The sequence below is a fragment of the Aquarana catesbeiana genome, linkage group LG12 (assembly GCF_042186555.1).
Source record: "Aquarana catesbeiana isolate 2022-GZ linkage group LG12, ASM4218655v1, whole genome shotgun sequence".
Classification (NCBI taxonomy): domain Eukaryota; kingdom Metazoa; phylum Chordata; class Amphibia; order Anura; family Ranidae; genus Aquarana; species Aquarana catesbeiana.
Window position 1 is genome coordinate 237,080,959 of NC_133335.1, and position 22,596 is coordinate 237,103,554.

The following is a 22,596-nucleotide window of genomic DNA, read 5'->3' on the forward strand; positions in this document are numbered from 1 at the left end:
CGGGTAGCTGGAACAGCAGACCTGGAACTAGTAGACAGCAGGCAGATGTGGCAATGGCTGATAGCAGGAACAGCAGACCCGGAACTAGTAGACAGCAGGCAGATGTGGCAATGGCTGATAGCAGGAACAGCAGACCTGGAACTGGTAGACAGCAGGCAGAGGGGGCAATGGCTGATAGCAGGAACAGCAGACCTGGAACTGGTAGACAGCAGGCAGAGGGAGCAATGGCTGATAGCAGGAACAGCAAACCTGGAACTGGTAGACAACAGGCAGAGGGGGCAATGGCTGATAGCAGGAACAACAGACCTGGAACTAGTAGACAGCAGGCAGAGGTGGCAATGGCTAAAAGCAGGAACAGCAGACCTGGAACTGGTAGACAGCAGGCAGAGGGGGCAACGGCTGATAGCAGGTGCAGGGAGGCTGGGCACTCACGTTAGAAGAAGCCCCAGTTGGAGCTAGACAGATGCAGGCAGAGCAGATGAACAACTGGATGTGAGGTCAGATAAGCCAGGTCAGCAACAAACGGTCAGATGCAGGCATCAACGGCAGGCAAGGAATCCTCGGGGTACAGGCAGAGGTTGGCAACACAAGATCAAGCGGATAAGCAGAAGGCAGAGCAAAGTCCAAGGCAGGCCGGGGTCAGGGTAGGGAGCGTTCAAGCAAAGTCAAGAGCAAGCGGGGTCCAAGTCAGCAGAATCAAACACAGGAACATGGGCATGGCTGCAGATCAGACAGCAATGGACTAGTACAGCTGCTGCACTCATATAGGGAACTTGGCGCCAGTGTCAATGGCTAATGCCATGTGCGCGTTCGTGGCCTCGTGCGCATATGTATTCGCCTGAGCGCAGTAAGATGGGCTTCAGCAGGCCCGCACATGCGCATTTGCCTGCACCTCGGAACTTCAGTTGTGCTATGGCCAACATGTTCCTGACATTGTCATACTTGCCTGTACTGTGCAAAGGTTTTGCACAATGCAACCCCATCCTCCTCTTCTCAGGTCCTCCAGTGGCATTCCTGGCTCCTGCTCCCTGCTGAGTTTCCATATAGCATGCTGCTTCCTATGGGGACGATCATGCAGTCTTGCCCCTGAGCTGCACTCTGTGTCCATTGACACACACAGTGTGGCTCCTGCCGCCTCCTGCTCCCTCCCTACTAGCTATGATTGACAGCAGCAGGAGCCAATAGCTCCCACTGTTGTGTCTGTGCAAGTGAGAAGAGGGCGCAGTGATGCGGTTCTCGTGCACAGTCCTGGATCGACATCTAGCTCAAGTTAGTATTAGGAGGGGCTGGGGGGGGGGGAGGCTACACACAAAAGGCGTGTGTTTTTTTTTTTTTTTTTTTTACGTTAAAAAAAAAATCTTCTGCCTTTTAGAAGCACTTTAACTAGTTCCCGCCTGTAGGAGGTTCATGGACATCCTCGAGTTGCAGCGGTTATAACGGGATGATGCCTGCACCTACAGGCATCATTCCGGTATGTCATTTTTCAGCCGCGATTCCATTTCTAGCAGAAGTGATTTGAGTGGCTATATAGCCACTCGGTCACTTCTGCGGGTGGCGGAAGGGGCTCCCACCCCCCTCCCGCAGCCGCCTTTTCCGGAGCTCTGCTGTCGGAGTGCGGAGCCTAGGAGTGATGCCACCAGTGATGGCTGCACAGAACAGAAAGAGAGGAACGGACATTGTTCTTCTCTCATTGTGACACTGGAAGCCGGTAGTGATGAGTCGTCATGTCCGGTTCCTCCTTTGTTGCTAACGTCCAGGGAAGCACCTGATCAGACAGATCTGTGTCTGATCAGCTGCATTGGAGGCCAGAGGAGAGAGTTGGGGCCTAATAGACCCCAGATCTCTCCATAAAGAGGACCTGTCATGGCCCATGCGGTCACATGGGATGTCGTGCATCCCTTTTGATAGCAATTAAGTTAATTAAAAAAAAAAAAAAAGTGCAAAAAAAAAAAAAAAAGTTTTGTATAAAATAAATAATGATAATAAAAAAATGTAAATCACCCCTGCCCCTACATGCTTATGCACAAATGTATCCCTCACGCATCTTTAAACCGTGATCGCACCATACATGTGAGGTATTGTCCCGAACGTCAGAGCGAGAGCAATAATTCTAGCACCAGATCTCCTGTGTAACTCTAAACTGGTAACCTGTAAAGGCGTTCAAAGTGTTGCCTATGGAGAATTTTAAGCACCGTAGTTTGCCGCCATTCCACAGGCAGGCGCAATTTTAAAGCGTGACATGTTGGGTATCTATTTACTCGGCGTAACATAATCTTTCACATTCTACTAAAACATTGGGGTAAATATTGTGTTTTGTTTTTTAATTAATTAAAGTGTATTTTTTCCCCCCAAAAATAGCATTTGAAAAATTGCTGCGCAAATACTGTGTTGCATACATATATATATATAATGTATGTGTGTGTTTGGGGGTTCTAAGTCATTTTCTAGCAAAAAAAAGTAGATTTTTACATAGTGAACTCTCAAAATTGGCCCGGATGCAAAGTGGTTAAGGTACTGGGAGTACGTGTTTTTGTCATCCTCGCCTTGGGTTTCAGATGATCTTGTCCCGGCACTGCTCGTCTCTTCTCTTCTGGAGCCCCATTGACTTGTCCTAATACTGGGCTTTCTCATTGGAAAATTTTCCCTTACCGCCTTGTGAAAAAGGAAACTTTCTGGATTCCCTTTGACCATGCGTGAACTTGGGGCACCGCTGCAGACAAGCATCCAAAGGTCGGGTGCCTCTCACTGCCGGATGGGGACTGAGAAAAAATTGCTTCTCCTGTCTCTGTGCAAACACTCCTGGGGGGAAAAAAGAGGTCAGACGGCCGCACACCAGTACAGTCCAGGTGCAAAGTCAATAAACTCGGCTTCAGCTTGGCTCCATCCAGGTCATGCCCCCCCTCCCCCCGACGTGTTTTGCCTCACCCACAGGGCTTAGTCATACCTGCATGACTAAGCCCTGTAGGTGAAGCGAAACACATCAGGGGGGTGTGGCCTGGATAGAGCCGGGCTGAAACCGAGTTTACTGACTTTGCACCTGGGTTGAACTGGTGTGTGGCGGTCTGACCCCTTTTTCCAGGTGTTTCTGCATTCCCTATTAGTTTTTGTCCAGCTGACAGTGGTCAGAGAAGGGGAATATCCTGCAGAGATGCAAATGGCAATAAAAACCTGAAAGGGGTTTTACCCCTTCCCCACTCTTTTCAGAACTTAGAAAAAATGTGGAATTCTGATTGAGTCTTTCATTGCATTTCTACATCCTCCAGCTTCTGAAGAGTGATCGATTTATAGCACACAGTATACCAGGGGGTTGCAGGTTAACTACTAAAGCAAGAAGTGGGTGTTGCATTTGAAAGACTTGCCAAAAATACTGGTTTACCCTTCTATACACAGTGGCCTACACAGAGTCTCCTTGCCTGTAGCCTTATTCTGAGGGTAGTGTCTGGTGCGGTGCTGCAGTCATTGTCCGTGTCCCAGCCTGTGGGATTGCCTTGTTTGCGCACTCGATCCGTGTTTGAATAGAAAGAGCCGTGCAATGGAGAACAAACTGAATGTGGTATTGTGTACTCGCTGACTGACGTGTATTAAGTTTATATAAACAGTGTGAGGCTCCTGTCTGTTCTCTGGAGTTAAAGGAGCTTGTGACTTTAAGAATGGATTAAAGGTATCGATCGGTGTAGAATGAGTAGCTGGTGTCCACAAATCTGAATGATCCTTTCTTAGCAAAGTGGAGTCATGAACATAACGGACAAATAAATACATTGGGGCAAATAATTATTTGATCTGCAGCTTGTGTAAGTTTGCCCACTTATAAAGAAATGAAAGGTCTATAATTTTTCTCATAAGTGTATTTTAACCACTTCAGCCCCGGAAGATTTTACCCCCTTCCTGACCAGAGCACTTTTTTTGCGATTCGGCACTGTGTCGCTTTAACTGACAATTGCGCGGTCGTGCGACGTTGCTCCCAAACAAAATTGACTTCCTTTTTTTCCCACAAATAGGGCTTTCTTCTGGTGGTATTTGATCACCTCTGCGGTTTTTATTTTTTGCGCTATAAACAAAAAAAGAGCGACAATTTTGGGAAAAAAAGCAATATTTTTTACTTTTTGCTATAATAAATATCCCCAAAAATATATAAGAAAACACATTTTTTCCTCAGTTTAGGCCGATATGTATTCTTCTACATATTTTTGGTAAAAAAAAATCGCAATAAGTGTATATTGATTGGTTTGCGCAAAAGTTATAGCGTCTACAAAATAAGGGATAGATTTATAGCATTTTTCTTTTTCTTTTTTTTTTATTAGTAATGGCGGCGATCTGCGATTTTTATCGTGACTGCGACATTATGGTGGACACATCGGACACTTTTGACACATTTTTGGGAACATTGTCATTTATACAGTGATCAGTACTATAAAAATGCACTGATTACTGTGTAAATGACATTGGCAGGGAAGGGGTTAAACACTAGGGGGCGATCAAGGGGTTAAGTGTGTCCTAGGGAGTGATTCTAACTGTGGGGGGGATGGGCTACCAATGACATGACAGCGATCACTGTTCTCGATGACTGGGAGCGGTGATCTCTGTCATGTTACTAGGCAGAATGGGGAAATGCCTTGTTTACATAGGCATCTCCCCTTTCTGCCGCTCCGTGACACGATCGCGGGACACCAGCGAACATCGAGTCTGTGGGTCCCGCGGGCACAGTCACGCTCCCGCTACCCCCGCCAATTAAAGGGGACGTACAGGCATGCCCTTTTACCCACCACTACCATTGTGCCGATGTATATCGGCGGTCGGCAAGTGGTTAAATGATAGAGACAGAAGATCAACCAAAAATCCAGAAAAAACACATGATGCAAATGTTATAAATGGTGTTGCAGTTCAGTGAGTAAAATAAGTATTTGATCCCCTACCAACCAACAATAATTCTGGCTGTGCCCATCAGTGCAGTCTACCTATGCAGGGTTATTAAGAGAGGCGAGAGAGGATTGCCGGCCAGATCATCAGAGCGCTGAGGAACGTCGCTGTAACAGCAGCTTTCATTTCAATTGCCGTGTGTTCCCCGCGCTCGCCATCACAGCCCCGCCTCCTGGCCCGTCATACGTCACACAAAATTCTCTGGTCTGATGAAACAAAGATTGAACTCTTTGGCCAATGAATGGCAAGCGTCATGTCTGGAGGAATCCAGGCACTGCTCATCACCTAGCCCAGGGCTCGGGCTCAAAATTTCAAGTCCTGAGCTATTAGCCAGGCCTCAAGGGTTACTCTCCACCAGTTGCCCCACCCAACCCCTACCCTACCCTGCCCCGCCCCTAATTCCATCCCCCTAAACATGCCCTCATAATTTATTAATGAAATGACTCTTAAGTGTTTTATGCAGAATTAAGTTAAAAAAATGAATATTAACAACTTTTTCAGTGCAGCCTCACCTGTGTCCATCAATGCTGCCTCACCTGTGCCCATCAATGCTACCTCACCTGTGCCCATCAATGCTGCCTCACCTGTGCCCGTCAATGCTGCCTCACCTGTGCCCGTCAATGCTGCCTCACCTGTGCCCGTCAATGCTGCCTCACCTGTGCCCGTCAATGCTGCCTCACCTGTGCCCGTCAATGCTGCCTCACCTGTGCCCGTCAATGCTGCCTCACCTGTGCTGCCTCACCTGTGCCCGTCAATGCTGCCTCACCTGTGCCCGTCAATGCTGCCTCACCTGTGCCCGTCAATGCTGCCTCACCTGTGCCCGTCAATGCTGCCTCACCTGTGCCCGTCAATGCTGCCTCACCTGTGCCCGTCAATGCTGCCTCACCTGTGTCTATCAATGCAGCCTACCTATGCAGGGTTAAGAGAGGCGAGAGAGGATTGCCGGCCAGATCATCAGAGCGCTGAGGAACATCGCTGTAACAGCAGCTTTCATTTCAATTGCCGTGTGTTCCCCGCGCTCGCCATCACAGCCCCGCCTCCTGGCCTGGGGACTTTGATATACGTCACACATCCTGGGATTGGACAGGTTCTGTCTATCAAAGTACCCGGGCCAGGAGGCGCGGCTGTATATGACAGCGAGTGCGGGTTGCACACGGCATTAGAAATTAAAGCTGTTACAGCGATGTCCCACGCTCTGATGATCCGGCCGGCTCTCTCTTCTCTCTTCCTCTGGGTGATCACTGGGAGAAGAGCTCCCATTCAACCCTGCCTGCTGGCGCTGCTCGCCCCCCCCCCCCGCTCCCAGGCAGCCGACGCTCGCCAGCCCTCATTTTCCACTTGCAAAATGCGAGTAGGCGAGTGGAAAATTTAAGGGCTGAGCTAGCCAATACCATCCCTACAGTGAAGCATGGTGGTGGCAGCATCATGCTGTGGGGATGTTTTTTAGCAGCAGTCAGGATCGAGGGAAAGATGAATGTGGAAATGCACATCTTTGATGAAAACCTGCTCCAGAGAGCTCTGGACCTCAGACTGGGGCAAGGGTTCATCTTCCAACAGAACAACAACCCTAAGCACACAGCCAAGATAACAAAGGAGTGGCTACGGGACAACTCTGTGAATGTCGTTAAGTGTCCAGCCAGAGCCCAGACTTGAACCCGATTGAACATCTCTGGAGAGATCTGAAAATGGCTGTGCACCGACACTCCCCATCCAACCTGATGGAGCTTGAGAGGTCCTGCAAAGAAGAATGCAAGAAACTGCCCAAAAATAGGTGTGCCGAGCTTGTAGCATCATACTCAACAAGACTTGAGGCTGTAATTGGTGCCAAAGGAGATTCACTAAAGTATTGAGCAAAGGCTGTGATACCTATGTACATGGGAGGAGCCTGTGATACTTATGTACATGGGAGGAGCCTGTGATACTTATGTACATGGGAGGAGCCTGTGATACTTATGTACATGGGAGGAGCCTGTGATACTTATGTACATGGGAGGAGCCTGTGATACTTATGTACATGGGAGGAGCCTGTGATACTTATGTACATGGGAGGAGCCTGTGATACTTATGTACATGGGAGGAGTCTGTGATACTTATGTACATGGGAGGAGTCTGTGATACTTATGTACATGGGAGGAGCCTGTGATACTTATGTACATGGGAGGAGCCTGTGATACTTGTGTACATGGGAGCAGTCTGTGATACTTGTGTACATGGGAGGAGCCTGTGATACTTGTGTACATGGGAGGAGCCTGTGATACTTATGTACATGGGAGGAGTCTGTGATACTTATGTACATGGGAGGAGCCTGTGATACTTATGTACATGGGAGGAGCCTGTGATACTTATGTACATGGGAGGAGCCTGTGATACTTATGTACATGGGAGGAGCCTGTGATACTTGTGTACATGGGAGGAGCCTGTGATACTTATGTACATGGGAGGAGTCTGTGATACTTATGTACATGGGAGGAGTCTGTGATACTTATGTACATGGGAGGAGCCTGTGATACTTATGTACATGGGAGCAGTCTGTGATACTTGTGTACATGGGAGGAGCCTGTGATACTTATGTACATGGGAGCAGTCTGTGATACTTGTGTACATGGGAGGAGCCTGTGATACTTATGTACATGGGAGGAGCCTGTGATACTTGTGTACATGGGAGCAGTCTGTGATACTTGTGTACATGGGAGGAGCCTGTGATACTTGTGTACATGGGAGGAGCCTGTGATACTTATGTACATGGGAGGAGCCTGTGATACTTATGTACATGGGAGGAGCCTGTGATACTTATGTACATGGGAGGAGTCTGTGATACTTATGTACATGGGAGGAGTCTGTGATACTTATGTACATGGGAGGAGCCTGTGATACTTATGTACATGGGAGGAGCCTGTGATACTTATGTACATGGGAGGAGCCTGTGATACTTGTGTACATGGGAGGAGCCTGTGATACTTGTGTACATGGGAGGAGCCTGTGATACTTGTGTACGTGGGAGGAGTCTGTGATACTTGTGTACGTGGGAGGAGCCTGTGATACTTATGTACATGGGAGGAGCCTGTGATACTTATGTACATGGGAGGAGCCTGTGATACTTATGTACATGGGAGGAGCCTGTGATACTTATGTACATGGGAGGAGTCTGTGATACTTGTGTACATGGGAGGAGTCTGTGATACTTATGTACATGGGAGGAGCCTGTGATACTTATGTACATGGGAGGAGCCTGTGATACTTATGTACATGGGAGGAGTCTGTGATACTTATGTACATGGGAGGAGTCTGTGATACTTATGTACATGGGAGGAGTCTGTGATACTTCTGTACATGGGAGGAGTCTGTGATACTTATGTACATGGGAGGAGCCTGTGATACTTGTGTACATGGGAGGAGCCTGTGATACTTGTGTACATGGGAGGAGCCTGTGATACTTATGTACATGGGAGGAGCCTGTGATACTTATGTACATGGGAGGAGCCTGTGATACTTATGTACATGGGAGGAGCCTGTGATACTTATGTACATGGGAGGAGCCTGTGATACTTATGTACATGGGAGGAGCCTGTAATACTTCTGTACATGGGAATTTTATTTTATTTAATAAATTTGCAAAGATTTCAAACAAACTTCTTTCATGTTGTCATTATGGGGTATTGTTTGTAGAATTTTGAGGAAAATAATGAATTGAATCCATTTTGGAATAAGGCTGTAACCTAACAAAATGTGGAAAAAGTGAAGCGCTGTGAATACTTTCCTGATGCACTGAAAATAGAACCTGTCAGTAGAGGATAGGAGGCAGCACAGTGCTTTCACTATATATGCAAATGTCTTCTCATGATCCTGTTCCAGTATGCAAATCCCAACTTTGCTCCAATTTGGCCCCTAGGTACATCCTCCCCACAGCACAGCGCTGTCTTCTCAGCAAACCTTTTGAGAGTTGCATATATTGCTAAGTGAGGTGCTGGGTAGAAGAAAATTTGGGGGCGAACATGTCTTAACCACTTAAAGCGGGGGTCCACCTATCTATTGTGTTTTTTTTTTTTTTTTTTTTTTTGAGTTCATTCACAAACGTTTCTTCTCAGCATTACATACTCACATATTGTGTGTAATATGTCCGCCTGTGTCAGATTTAGTCGGAAAGAATAACTTATATTATTCACTGCAGGCAGTTTCCATCTTCATTGTGGGCATTTGAAGCCCACAAGCATTTATTTCCTGGATGCGGTGAATGCTGTGCTCCCAGCATTCACCGCTCGTTCCCGCACATGCTCAGTGGCATCCTGGGAAGCCTGATACTAGCTCCCAGGAGACTGTGCGGAGTCTGGGAGAGGCTAGGAACACGCCTACTCCCACGGGAGGAGAACCAGGAAGTGCAAAGAAGAATAGAAAAATAAAAGGTAATTACGGCGATTTTAATTTTTTTAAACGGCATGTCAGCATCTAGGCAAGGAAGAGAATGCATAGAGATAATGTTCAAAATTTGGGTGGAACCCCGCTTTAAGGACCGAGCCTCTTTCTGAGATTTGTTGTTTACAAGTTAAAAACAGTTTTTCTCTTGCTAGAAAATTACTTAGAACCGCCAAACATTATACATTTCTTTTTCTAACACCCTAGAGAATAAAATGGCGGTCATTGCAAAACTTTCTGTCACACCGTATTTGCGCAGCGGTCTTACAAGCGCACTTTTTTTTGGAACAAATACACTTTTTTGAATAAAAAAAATAAAACAGTAAAGTTAGCCCAATTTTTTTTTATATTGTGAAAGATAATGTTACACCGAATAAATTGATACCCAGCATGTCACGCCTTCAAAATTGCGCCCGCTCGTGGAATGGCGACAAACTTTTACCCTTAAAAATCCCCATAGGCGACGTTTAAAAAATTCTACAGGTTGCATGTTTTAAGTTAAAGATGAGGTCTAGGGCTAGAATTATTTCTCTCGCTCTAACGAGCACGGCGATACCTCACATGTGTGGTTTTAACACAGTTTTCATATGCGAGTGCTACTCACGTATGCGTTCGCTTCTGCACACGAGCTCGGCGGGAAGGGGTGTGTTTAAAAAAAACATTTTTTTCTTATTTATTTTACCATTTTTTTTTTACACTGTTTTTTTAAAAAAGATATATCACATTTATTCCTATTACAAGGAAGATCCCTTGTAATAGAAAAAAAAAGCATGACAGGACCTCTGAAATATGCGATCTGGGGGTCAAAAAGACCTCAGATCTCATATTTACACTAAAATGCAATTAAAAAAAAAAAAATAAAAAGTAGAGAAAAAATTGTCCCTTTAAGAGCTATGGGCAGAAGATAGATAGAGGATATGGGACTTTAAAGGTACGTTTGATATAAAAGAAAAGTAAGAGTAAGAATAATGATATACTCAATTCTAAAAAGTTAAATTATTTATTACAAAAAATTGATAAAAAGTAGGGAATACAGTGTAGATCACAGTCATAGATGAACATACACATTTGCCTACTGTAATCGCATACAGATGGCTATTACGTCCACACATTTCGACATGTTTCCCCGGTGTGGCTTCATCAGGAGAAGGGACGTAACAATTTATTTAGTGAATGCAAAGAAGCACATTTTTTCAACTTGAAATGTGTATGAAAGAGAATATGAAAGGGCTATGGGCAGAAGTGACATTTTGACGTCGCTTCCGCCCTGAGATGTTATGGAGGCGGGTGGGGGCCATCTTCCCCTCACTCGTCTCCATACCCAGCAAGGGTGAAGATCCGATCTCCTCCGCCGCTGCCGACGGCTCCAGTAAGCGGCGGAGGGCACTAGAGTGCGGCAGGAGGGGAGGCCCCCTCTTCCGCCACCAATAAAAGTGATCTTGCGGCGAATCTGCCGCAGAGACCACTCTTATCGGAAAGCGGACCGCCGGCCGAAGAAGAGGATACCAGTTAGCTGCTGCCATAACAATATTCCTCTTCAAAGTAAGGACGTATATCAGCATGCGGCGCTCTGGAAGTGGTTAAAGACCTAAAACACAACTTGTTTATTCGACTTTCCCGAGTTTGGGAAGTCGAACAGGGTAGGCTAAGAGCCAAGGCACTGCTAAACACCCGCTGTCAGCTAGAAAAGATTCCTTAGTGACGGGTCACCTTTAAAAATCCTCTTGCCCTTCTCTTATATCCCCCTTTTTGTATTGCTGACCTTTTCCTTGCACTGTGCTCACTATCCAGGCAGATAATCCTGAATTCTCCAATAATAATTTCACTTTTTTTTTTGCTCTTTCCTCTCCACAGAACAGTTGCTGGTCGGCTTGAAGGACAAAGACACCATTGTGCGATGGTCTGCAGCAAAGGGGTAAGCTATTTCTCTTGTATAGTAAATACCGGCCTCCACTCTCCTCCTTCATATTTATATTCAGTTCTGGCCTGACCGTTGAGGTCTCTCGCAGTTGGCAAAGCAAACATTATTGTAGTTAAATTTGCTGAGCCCTGGAGGCATTAGCTGGCTTTGTTTGCTCTCTGTATTTCCTTGTAAACGTTCTGCAACCAAATCTCTATTATACGCATGAAGTTCAGGCATTCTCGTCCTGCCTTCCAGTCTGTATTTTTTTTTTCCCTGCTAATGATACAAATGGCACCTTGATTTTCATTTTTGAAAGGTTGAGGCCGGGTTCCCACCTGTACGAATTGGATGTGGGTTTCCTCAGCATCCAATTCGCATGACAGGAGTTTGTGAGCACATCTCCGTTGCGGCTGCGGAGCGGATTGCATAGGAGTCCTGTGCGTCTTTGGCTCAATTTCAGGGCCGAATTCAGACACAAATTCGGCCCTGGAACGGCCCTGGACCTCTGCTGTGAACCGCATCCGTCGGAGGTGTGAACCCAGCCTTAAAGTGGTGTTCCGGCCGAAATTATATTTTTTAATAAAAAAAAATACCCCTATAATACACAAGCTTAATGTATTCTAGTAAAGTTAGTCTGTAAACTAAGGTCTGTTTTGTTAGTTTATAGCAGTAGTTTGTTATTTTATAAACTTACAGCAGGCCGTGACCATCTTAAGTGTGGGCATCTGAAGCCAGACTGTATTTCTTCCTGGATCTCATCCTTGCAGATCTCGCACATGCTCAGTGCAGCACAAGCAGTGTAATAGGTTTCAGGTCAGGTTTCCATAGCAACGGCAGTGTCAGAGGAAGTTGCCGCCCCTTCCCAGAAGGCATTGCAAACAGGAAATGATGCGATGGGCCGCGGCCAGGGAGGAGGAAGTGAAAAATAAATTAGGCAGATATACTGTAGGTGCTGAGAAAAAAAAATATCCAATTCGTTCACAGTGCGCAGTTTAGTGAGGGATGCTGAAGAGTTGTAAAAGTGGGTGGAACTCCACTTTAATGTGTACCTGTTGGAAGTCTGGGCGACTGGGAATGTTCATTTGAAGAGAAAACATAAACGGAGGTCAGCTATGACAAGGGCCACATCTGAAAGCAATTGTTAGATACAGAGTTAGTGGTAGGTAAATGTTATATGCAGTTATTGACTTTTCCTGCAAAAGTCAAGCTTGGCCCCACCCCCTTCCTACGTTCTGAACCTCTGCTAGCCAATGTGACCACCCTTCACATTCAAAGAACAAGTTCTGAGGATTTGGGATTGGAGAAGATGAAGGTTAAGCTGACATTTTATAGGAACAGATCTGCAGATAAATTCGGCTGCCGGTGTTTCTGGATCTACTGATCATGTTGGACTTTGATTTTCACTGAAAGTAGATTTTTTTAGATTTGCACGTTTTATTAATTGTCCAGGTTTGTTACAGGCTTAACCTATTCACCTGCATTCATCCTAGTCATAGCAAAGTGATCGTTTCATATTTTTGGTAAAAACTGAACTCCAGCCCTATCTGCAGTCTTGCACAGTTGTACCGGCTCCTCTCCTGCACTAAAGTAGTTTACTCTGCTTTCACTGCACACTGTGATCTTTTCACAGTGTGCTAAAATTAGGAGCCGCAGCAGTCCCCAACCATTTTTGCACCCCAGGGACCAGTTTCCTGACACCTGATTTTTCCAGGGACTTGGGTTTGTGGGGGGGGGGGGGGTGTTGGTGGGGGCGGTTGGTAATGGGATATTTATGAAGTCGGTCCTTTGCCCCCCTTAACACAACAACCCCCCCCCCCCTTTTACAGCACAGTTCCCCCTTTAAAGCAGCCCCATAGCATTCTCAGTTCCCCTTCACATCACAGCCCACCTTTACAATATAGTGCCCCTTTACAGTGCAGTCCCCTTTACATTAATGTAACGCAGATTGCACTGTAAAGGGGTCACTTGATTGGGAAGTGGACTGCACTGTAAAGGGGCACTGTGATGTAAAGGGGACTGCACTGTAAAGGGCACTGTGATGGGAAGTGGACTGCACTGTAAAGGGGCACTGTGATGGGAAGTGGACTGCACTGTAAAGGGGCACTGTGATGTAAAGGGGACTGCACTGTAAAATGGACACTGATGGGAAGTGGACTGCACTGTAAAGGGGCACTGTGATGGGAAGTGGACTGCACTGTAAAGGGGCACTGTGATGTAAAGGGGACTGCACTGTAAAAGGGACACTGATGGGAAGTGGACTGCACTGTAAAGGGGCACTGTGATGTAAAGGGGACTGCACTGTAAAGGGGCACTGTGATGGGAATTGCACTGTAAATGGGCAATGTGTTTTAAAGGGGACTGCACTGCAATGGGAACTGCACTGTAAAGGGGCAATGTGATGGGAAGTGGACTGCACTGTAAAGGGGCACTGTGATTTAAAGGGGACTGAAATGTAAATGGGCACTTTAAATGTAAAGGGGGGCGGTAATGTAAAGGGCATTGTGATATAAAGGGGATTGCACTGTAAAGGGGCACGGTTATCATTACAGTGCAGTCCCCTTGTTACCAGCTTGTTTATATGAAAAGACACTCCCGCTCTCTGTGCCAATCTCCAGCTCCTCATGCCCTCAGTGGGGCGGGAGAGCCAGGAGAGGAGACTCAGGGGGAGACTCTCGGGGGTTGGGGACCCCTAAGATAGATGTCCTGCCCTTTTCATTCAATTTTTTTTTTTTTTCCAGTGATAGAGGCTCAGCCTGGTTTGTGGGCTTTTCCTGGGAGGGTCTATTCACAAATACTGTCTATCTAGGGACGTCTACCCCTCCCTGTGTGTGTGTGTGTATATATATTTATATTTTTATATATATAATATATTTTTTTTTTTTTTTCTTTCCTTTTTTAGGATTGGCCGACTGACTGGACGGCTTCCTCGAGATTTAGCTGATGAGGTGGTGGGATCTGTGCTGGACTGTTTCAGGTAATGATAAAAAAAAAAATGGGGGGGCAAAGAGGACCTGTCTCCTACATTTAGTGGCAACAACTTTTTGTAGGCTTAACCATAGTTTACAGAAATAAATCTCACCACTATAGTAGGTGCTGCTGATATTTTTTTTTTTGATAAGAGACAATGAATGATAAGAATTTACAGGCTTTCTGTTCTCAATATGGCTGCCTTATGGGACCTATAGGCGTCAGTTTTTCCTGCCCCATCCATTGTTGGCCAAACCGGGTGGCAATCTCATGTCTGAGGGTGATGCATGTAAAGATTGCACAAGTTAGAAGATATTTCCCAATTATTCCTTAGTTGTTAATCTGGCACCAATATCCTCTTATTCACGCTCTATTTCCCTTCCTCTCTCCACTGAAATAAACACAGATCTGAAAAGAAACTTCAAAACAAGGCTGTGCTAGTATATACAGTATCTCACAAAAGTGAGTACACCCCTCACATTTTTGTAAATCTTTTCTTCTATCTTTTCATGTGATAACACTGAAGAAATGACACTTGTCTACAATGTAAAGTAGTGAGTGTACAGCTTGTATAACAGTGTAAATTTGCTGTCCCCTCAAAATTACTCAACACACAGCCATTAATGTCTAAACCACTGGCAACAAAAGTGAGTACACCCCTAAGTGAAAGTGTCCAAATTGGGCCCAATTAGCCATTTTCCCTCCCCGGTGTCATGTAACTCGTTAGTGTTACAAGGTCTCAGGTGTGAATGGGGAGCAGGTGTGTTAAATTTGGTGTTATCGCTCTCACTCTCTCATATTGGTCACTGGAAGTTCAACATGGCACCTCATGGCAAAGAACTCTGAGGATCTGAAAAAAAGAATTGTTGCTCTACATAAAGATGGTCTAGGCTATAAGAAGATTGCCAAGACCCTGAAACTGAGCTGCAGCACGGTGGCCAAGACCATACAGCGGTATAACAGGACAGGTTCCCCTCAGAACAGGCCTCGCCATGGTCCACCAAAGAAGTTGAGGTCACGTGTTCAGCCTCATATCCAGAGGTTGTCTTTGGGAAATAGACGTATGAGTGCTGCCAGCATTGCTGCAGAGGTTGAAGGGGTGGAGGTCAGCCTGTCAGTGCTCAGACCATACGCTGCACACTGCATTAAATTGATCTGCATGGGGCATCCTCAAATGGAAGGTGGAGGAACGCAAGGTCTCTAACATCCACCAGCTCCGTGATGTCGTCATGGAGGAGTGAAGCTCTGGTGACCTCCATGACCAAGAGGGTTAAGGCAGTGCTGGAAAATAATGGTGGCCACACAAAATATTGACACTTTGGGCTCAATTTGGAGATTTTCACTTAGGGGTGTACTCACTTTTGTTGCCAGCGGTTTAGACATTAATGGCTGTTTGTTGAGTTATTTTGAGGGGACAGCAAATTTACACTGTTATACAAGCTGTACACTCACTACTTTACATTGTAGACAAAGTGTCATTTCTTCAGTGTTGTCACATGAAAAGATAGAAGAAAATATTTACAAAAATGTGAGGGGTGTACTCACTTTTTTGAGATACTGTATATAAAGCAGTGCTGGTCAGCTTTCTTGATATGGGGGGGCCTAAAGTGTGGCCCCCGACATCACCAAAGGGCCACACATAATGTTCAGTATATGTAATGCTTGCGAGGACTGTCAGGGACTGCAGACCTAATAGAGGAGGTGAGGGACAGAGAGTGAGGACAGGATACATTGTTGGCTGGAGAGATGCTGCAATAACAATACCAAACTGGGAAGATATTACGTGAGGCCGGTAGAGATCAATGCTATTACCCTAATCAATGTTCCCACTACAGACTGCTGAGAGCATGAAAAAGACAAATGGTGCGTAGGCCTAACACATTATCCCCAAAGGCTTTATTGATGTACAAAGATAGGTGATCTACTCACAAAAAAAACTTGAATAAAAGCATATCTTAATATTCCTCCACATGGGTCCGTGAAACTGTCCACATCTCTTGAGACTGACCCTTTAGCTGCAGAGGCTAACGCGTTTCGAGAAGTTCCTCCTCTCTGCAGTCTTTTTCATGTGCTTGGATTCCTCAGTCTGTGGAAGGCAGCGAGGAGTGCATTATCCATTTTAAAGTGTCAGAGGAAAGAGTTCACAATTGCATCGAGGCCCACTGCACAGCGCAGGAGGTTGACCTTTGACTGCTGAGGTCTGAGGGCTGCAGGTTGGGCACCAGGGCAACAGATGGTCAGAGACTGTGAACATGCTTTAGGAGTTGTTGGAGACCCAGAACATGCTTCAGGAAACAGTCATAAATTCAAAACAAACAAAAATGACCCAATGTGACGTATACTTATGCTGTACCATTGGTCTTTATGTGGGAAATATTAATAGAGAAACATCAGCAGGGGTGCCCTATACCCACGCACCAAACCCACTATAGCCTAAAACTTCAATTTTATTCACAATCTGTGAATATATATAAAAAGCTGCCAAACCATAAGGTGAAAGGGTCCAAGAAGATTTTAATAGTTCACATCTTGATCATCAAAGAAAGACAACATATTTCAGGGTTAACAACACTACCCCTTTATCAGGACTTGGAACATAGGAATGAAGACCCGAAACAAGTCAGATCAGAACATCAAATTAGAACCAGAGAAATCTGTATTAAGAATCTATATTAACTTTGATAATTCTCCTAAACTCCATGGATTGTGGATTTAAAGCTGCTGTCACTCGGGTGGAAATTTTTAGAGTGGAAACAAAAGCATATCAGTTTCTGTCTAAGGAGAAGGCCATGTTTACTCAAGCTGTTCAAAAAATGTTATACGGATTTGCATGGCAGTTAGGACACCTGTAGACCTGTGCCAACTTGTGCTCTTTATTCCTTGACTTCACATTCGATTTTCGGAAGTTGGGAAGAAGTAACATCTGTTACTTAGTGTCTAATGTGAGCCTTCTGACCTGACAGCTGGGAGTCTAGAGGTTCAGCATTATGAACCAAGAGCTAAGAACATACCTTATGAAGACTAAAGCCAGCCATAGATGGATTATTATTATTATTGTTATACAGGATTTATATGGCGCCAACAGTTTGCGCAGCGCTTAACAAAATGAAGGCAGATATTACAGTTACATTACAATTTAGTACAAGAGGAATCGGAAGGCCCTGCTCATTAGAGCTTACAATCTAAAAAGGAAGGGTCAATTGATACAAAAGGTAATAGCTGTGGGGGATGAGCTGATGGAGGAAGTAAAACAGTGTTAGTTAGAAGCAGGATAGGCTTCTTTAAAGAGAAGTGTTTTCAGGGATTGTCTAAGGATGGATAGATTAGGGGACAGTCGGACAGATTGGGGTAGGGAGTTCCAAAGGATGGGAGAAGCTCTGGAGAAATCCTGGAGGCGACCATGGGAGGAGGTGACAAGGGAGCTAGAGAGCAGGAGGTCTTGGGAGGACCGAAGAGAGCGGCTTGGTTGGTATTTTGGGACTAGGTTAGTGATGTAGCTGGGGGCAGAGTTATGGACGGCTTTGTAAATGATTGTTAGTACTTTGAATTTTATATGTTGGGTGAGTGGAAGCCAGTGGAAGGATTGGCAGAGAGGGGTGGAGGACACTGAATGGTTGGTAAGGTGGAGAAGTCTTGCAGCAGCATTCATTATGGACTGAAGGGGGGATAGTCTATGTAAATGTAATCCAATGAGGAAGGAGTTGCAGTAGTCAAGGCGAGAGATGACCAGGGAGAGAATTAGAAGCTTGGTGGTGTCATTGGTTAAAAAGGGGCGTATTCTGTAAATGTTGCGGGGGCTAAGGTGGCATGATTTGGGTAGGGATTGTATGTGGGCCTGAAAGGACAGTTCAGAGTCTAAGGTTACCCCTCGCACCCTGGCATGTGGGGATGGACTGATAGATGTGCCATTGATCTTGACAGAGAAGTCAGGGGAGGGGGCACATGGGGGAGGAAATATTAAGAGCTCAGTTTTGAGGAAGTGGTTTGACATCCAGGCTGATATGTCTGTTAGTAAATCAGTGATGCGTAAGTGGACTGATGGGGTGAGCTAAGGGGCAAAGAGATAGATTTGGGTGTCATCGGCATCGAAAGCCATGGGAGGCTGACCCAGGGAGCCTCTCTCCTCTCCTCAGCGCCTCCATTAAAACTGTGGCCACCCGGCCGTGACAGCTTGCGGCTTCACGGCCGAGCGCGCACTGCACGAGTCGTTCTGCGCTCTCCCAGTGGACAGGCAATCTTCTGGGACCTGTCACGTGTCCCAGAAGATTGTCGAGAGGGAGGTGCCGCTTAGGGGAGAGGAGAAGTCGCCTGGGTGGCCCGTAGGCGGAAGCAGGAAGTGGGACAGGAAGCCCCACTCAAAACTAAGCACTTACTCCCCCCCCCAAAAAAATTACATGCCAAATGTGGCATGTAAGGGGGCGAGGAGTGCTTAAAGTGGAAGTTCCACTTTTGGGTGGAACTCTGCTTTAACCACTTACCAACCGGCCCATAGCCGAATGACGGCTGCAGGGCGGTTGGACAACTCTGGGAGGACGTCATATGACGTCCTCCCAGAATTCCCCTCTCACGCGCCCCCTGGGGGGCGCACCCGAAAACATCCGTGACCGCCGGGTCCAGAGGACCCGGCGCATCACGGATCCCGGTAAATGGCCGCTGATCGCGGCCGTTTACCATGTGATCGAGCCGTCAAATGATGGCGCGATCACATGTAAACAGACTGGCGTCATCTGATGACGCCGGTTCCTCTCCTCCCCTCCTGTGTACCGATCGGTACACAGTGAGCGGGGAGGGGGATGGATGGATGTCTGCAGCGCTGTGGGCTGGATGTGTAGTGCCCACAGCGCTGCACAGAGACATCCATCCATCCATGCTCAGCCATCCCTCACTACTATGCAATGCTGTGCAATACTCTGCAATACCCCCACAATACTCTGCAATACCCCCACAATACTCTGCAATGCTGTGCAATACTCTGCAATACCCCCACAATACTCTGCAATACCCCCACAATACTCTGCAATACCCCCACAATACTCTGCAATACCCCCACAATACTCTGCAATGCTGTGCAATACTCTGCAATACCCCCACAATACTCTGCAATGCTGTGCAATACTCTGCAATACCCCCACAATACTCTGCAATACCCCCACAATACTCTGCAATACCCCCACAAAACTCTGCAATACCCCCACAATACTCTGCAATGCTGTGCAATACTCTGCAATACCCCCACAACACTCTGCAATACCCCCACAATACTCTGCAATACCCCCACAATACTCTGCAATGCTGTGCAATACTCTGCAATACCCCCACAATACTCTGCAATGCTGTGCAATACTCTGCAATGCTGTGCAATACTCTGCAATGCCCCCACAATACTCTGCAATGCCCCCACAATACTCTGCAATGCCCCCACAATACTCTGCAATGCTGTGCAATACTCTGCAATGCTGTGCAATACTCTGCAATGCCCCCACAATACTCTGCAATGCCCCCACAATACTCTGCAATGCCCCCACAATACTCTGCAATGCCCCCACAATACTCTGCAATGCTGTGCAATACTCTGCAATGCTGTGCAATACTCTGCAATGCCCCCACAATACTCTGCAATGCCCCCACAATACTCTGCAATGCCCCCACAATACTCTGCAATGCCCCCACAATACTCTGCAATGCCCCCACAATACTCTGCAATGCTGTGCAATACTCGGCAATGCCCCCGCCATACTCTGCAATGCCCCCCGCCATACTCTGCCATACTCTGCCATACCCCGCCATACTCTGCCATACTCTGCCATACCCCGCCATACTCTGCCATACCCCGCCATACTCTGCCATACCCCGCCATACTCTGCCATACCCCGCCATACTCTGCCATACCCCGCCATACTCTGCCATACCCCGCCATACTCTGCCATACCCCGCCATACTCTGCCATACCCCGCCATACTCCGCCATACCGGGCCATACTCCGCCATACTCCGCCATACCCCGCCATACCCCGCCATACTCCGCCATACCCCGCCATACTCCGCAATACCCTGCCATACCCCGCAATAACCCGCCATACCCTGCCATGCTGAGCCATGCTCAGCTGTACTCGGCCCCTGTATGTGGCCAGGCTGTGGAAGTCTCACACATGGGGTATCGCCGTACTCAGGAGGAGCAGGAGAATCTATTTTGGGGTGTCATTTTTGGTATGTACATGTTATGTGGTAGAAATATTGTATAAATGGACAACTTTGTGTTAAAAAAAAAAAAAAGCGTTTTAACCACTTCCCGCCCGCCGGCCGTCATACAAAGTCCTTGACTTTGTGCGGAGATATCTGAATGATGGTTGCAGCTACAGGCATCATTCAGATATCAGCTTTTTCAGCCGGCGATTCCCTACAACATGAGAACGATCATAGCAGCTGTTCCACTGCTTGATCGTTCTTACGGGAGGCCAGAGGGGACGTCCCCCCTTCCCGCCGCCTTGCGGTGCTTCTATCGACTCACCGCTACGATCGAAGCCAGGATCTTTTTTTTTTTTTTTTTTTTAATTTCAGGCTTCCCAGCCTAGAGGTGAGATGTGGGGTCTTATTGACCCCATATCTCACTGTAAAGAGGACCTGTCATGCCATATTCCTATTACAAGGATGTTTATATTCCTTGTAATAGGAATAAAAGTGGTCAAAATTTTTTTTTTTTGGAAAAAAGCATCAAACTAAAATAAATAAAGTAAAATGAACAATAAAAAAAAAAAAAAAAAATTTTTAAAGCGCCCCTGTCCCTGTGTACTCGCATGCAGAAGCGAACGCATACGTAAGTCCCGCCCACATATGAAAACGGTGTTCAAACCACACATGTGAGGTATCGCTGCGATCGGTAGAGCGAGAGCAATAATTTTGACCCTAGACCTCCTCTGTAACTCAAAACATGTAACCAGTAAAAAATTTTAAAGCGTCGCCTATGGGGATTTTTGAGTAGCAAAGTTTGGCGCCATTCCACAAGCGCGTGCAATTTTGAAGGGTGAAATGTTGGGTATCTATTTACTCGGCGTAACTTCATCTTTCACATTATGCAAAAACATTGGGCTAACTTTACTGTTTTGGTTTTTGTAAAGCACAAAACAGTTTTTTTTCCAAAAAAAACGCGTTAAAAAAATTGCTGCGCAAATATCGTGCGAGATAAAAAGTTGCAACGACTGCCATTGTATTCTCTAGGGTCTTTGCTAAAAAAACATATATAATGTTTTGGGGTTCTATGTAATTTTCTAGCAAATAAATGATGATTTTTACATGTAGGAGAGAAATGTCAAAATTGGCCTGGGTGCTCCAGAACGCCTGAAGGTGCTCCCCTGCATGTTGGGCCTCTGTATGTGGCCACGCTGTGCAAAAGTCTCACACATGTGGTATCGCCGTACTCAGGAGTAATAGCAGAATGTGTTTTGGGGTGTAATTTGTGGTATGCATATGCGGTCTGTGAGAAATACCCTGCTAATATGACAATTTTGTGGAAAAAAAAAAAGTAAAAAAAAAACCTTGATTTTGCAAAGAATTGTGGGAAAAAATGACAACTTCAAAAAACTCACCATGCATCTTTCTAAATACCTTGGAATGTCTTCTTTCCAAAAAGGGGTCATTTGGGGGGTATTTGTACTTTTCTGGCATGTTAGGGTCTCAAGAAAATAGATAGGCCGTCAGTAATTCAGGTGTGATCAATTTTCAGATATTCGCACCATAGCTTTTGGACTCTATAACTTTCAAAAAGACCAAATAATATCCACCGATTTGGGTTATTTTTACCAAAGATATGTAGCGGTATAAATTTTGGCCAAAATATATGAAGAAAAATTACTAATTTGCAAAATATTATAACAGAAATGAAGAAAAATGTATTTTTTTACAGATTTTTCGGTCTTTTTTCTTTTACGGCGCAAAAAATAAAGAACCCAGCAGTGATTAAATACCACCAAAAGAAAGCTCTATTTGTGTGAAAAAAAGGACAAAAATTTCATAAAGATACAGTGTTGCATGACTGAGTAATTGTCATTCAAAATGTGAGAGCACCAAAAGCTGAAAATTGGTCTGGTTAGGAAGGGGGTTTAAGTGCCCAGTTGTCAAGTGGTTAATTGAACAAGCTGAAGTTAGACACTGATTGGCTACCATGCACAGCTGCACCAGATCTTGCGCACTCCAGTTTTGGTAAATCTCCCTCCATTGTGTTTCAAGGGTTATACTTTCAGCTACTCAGCCCTGAGGAAGATGGTATAACCCTCGAAATGCATTAGATTCTGCTTCTGTCATGATGTCACCTATGCCCGCCTTGAGTACTGTTGGAGGTGGCTCTTGAAGCTGTTTTCTGCCTCGTGTTTAATTGCTTTCACCTCAGCCTGGTTTATGAGAATA

At 45.9% G+C, this 22,596-nt stretch overlaps 1 protein-coding gene across 3 annotated transcripts in view; it reads left to right on the plus strand.

Moving 5' to 3' along the window:
• TBCD (tubulin folding cofactor D) overlaps positions 1-22,596 on the plus strand; it is a 353,196-nt gene that overhangs the window by 72,937 nt on the left and 257,663 nt on the right. For all 3 annotated transcript variants that reach the window (XM_073606952.1, XM_073606954.1, XM_073606953.1), the window contains exons 12-13: positions 11,182-11,242; positions 14,130-14,204. In XM_073606952.1, the coding sequence (XP_073463053.1) occupies positions 11,182-11,242; positions 14,130-14,204 (136 nt within the window). The remainder of the gene's footprint in view (positions 1-11,181; positions 11,243-14,129; positions 14,205-22,596) is intronic.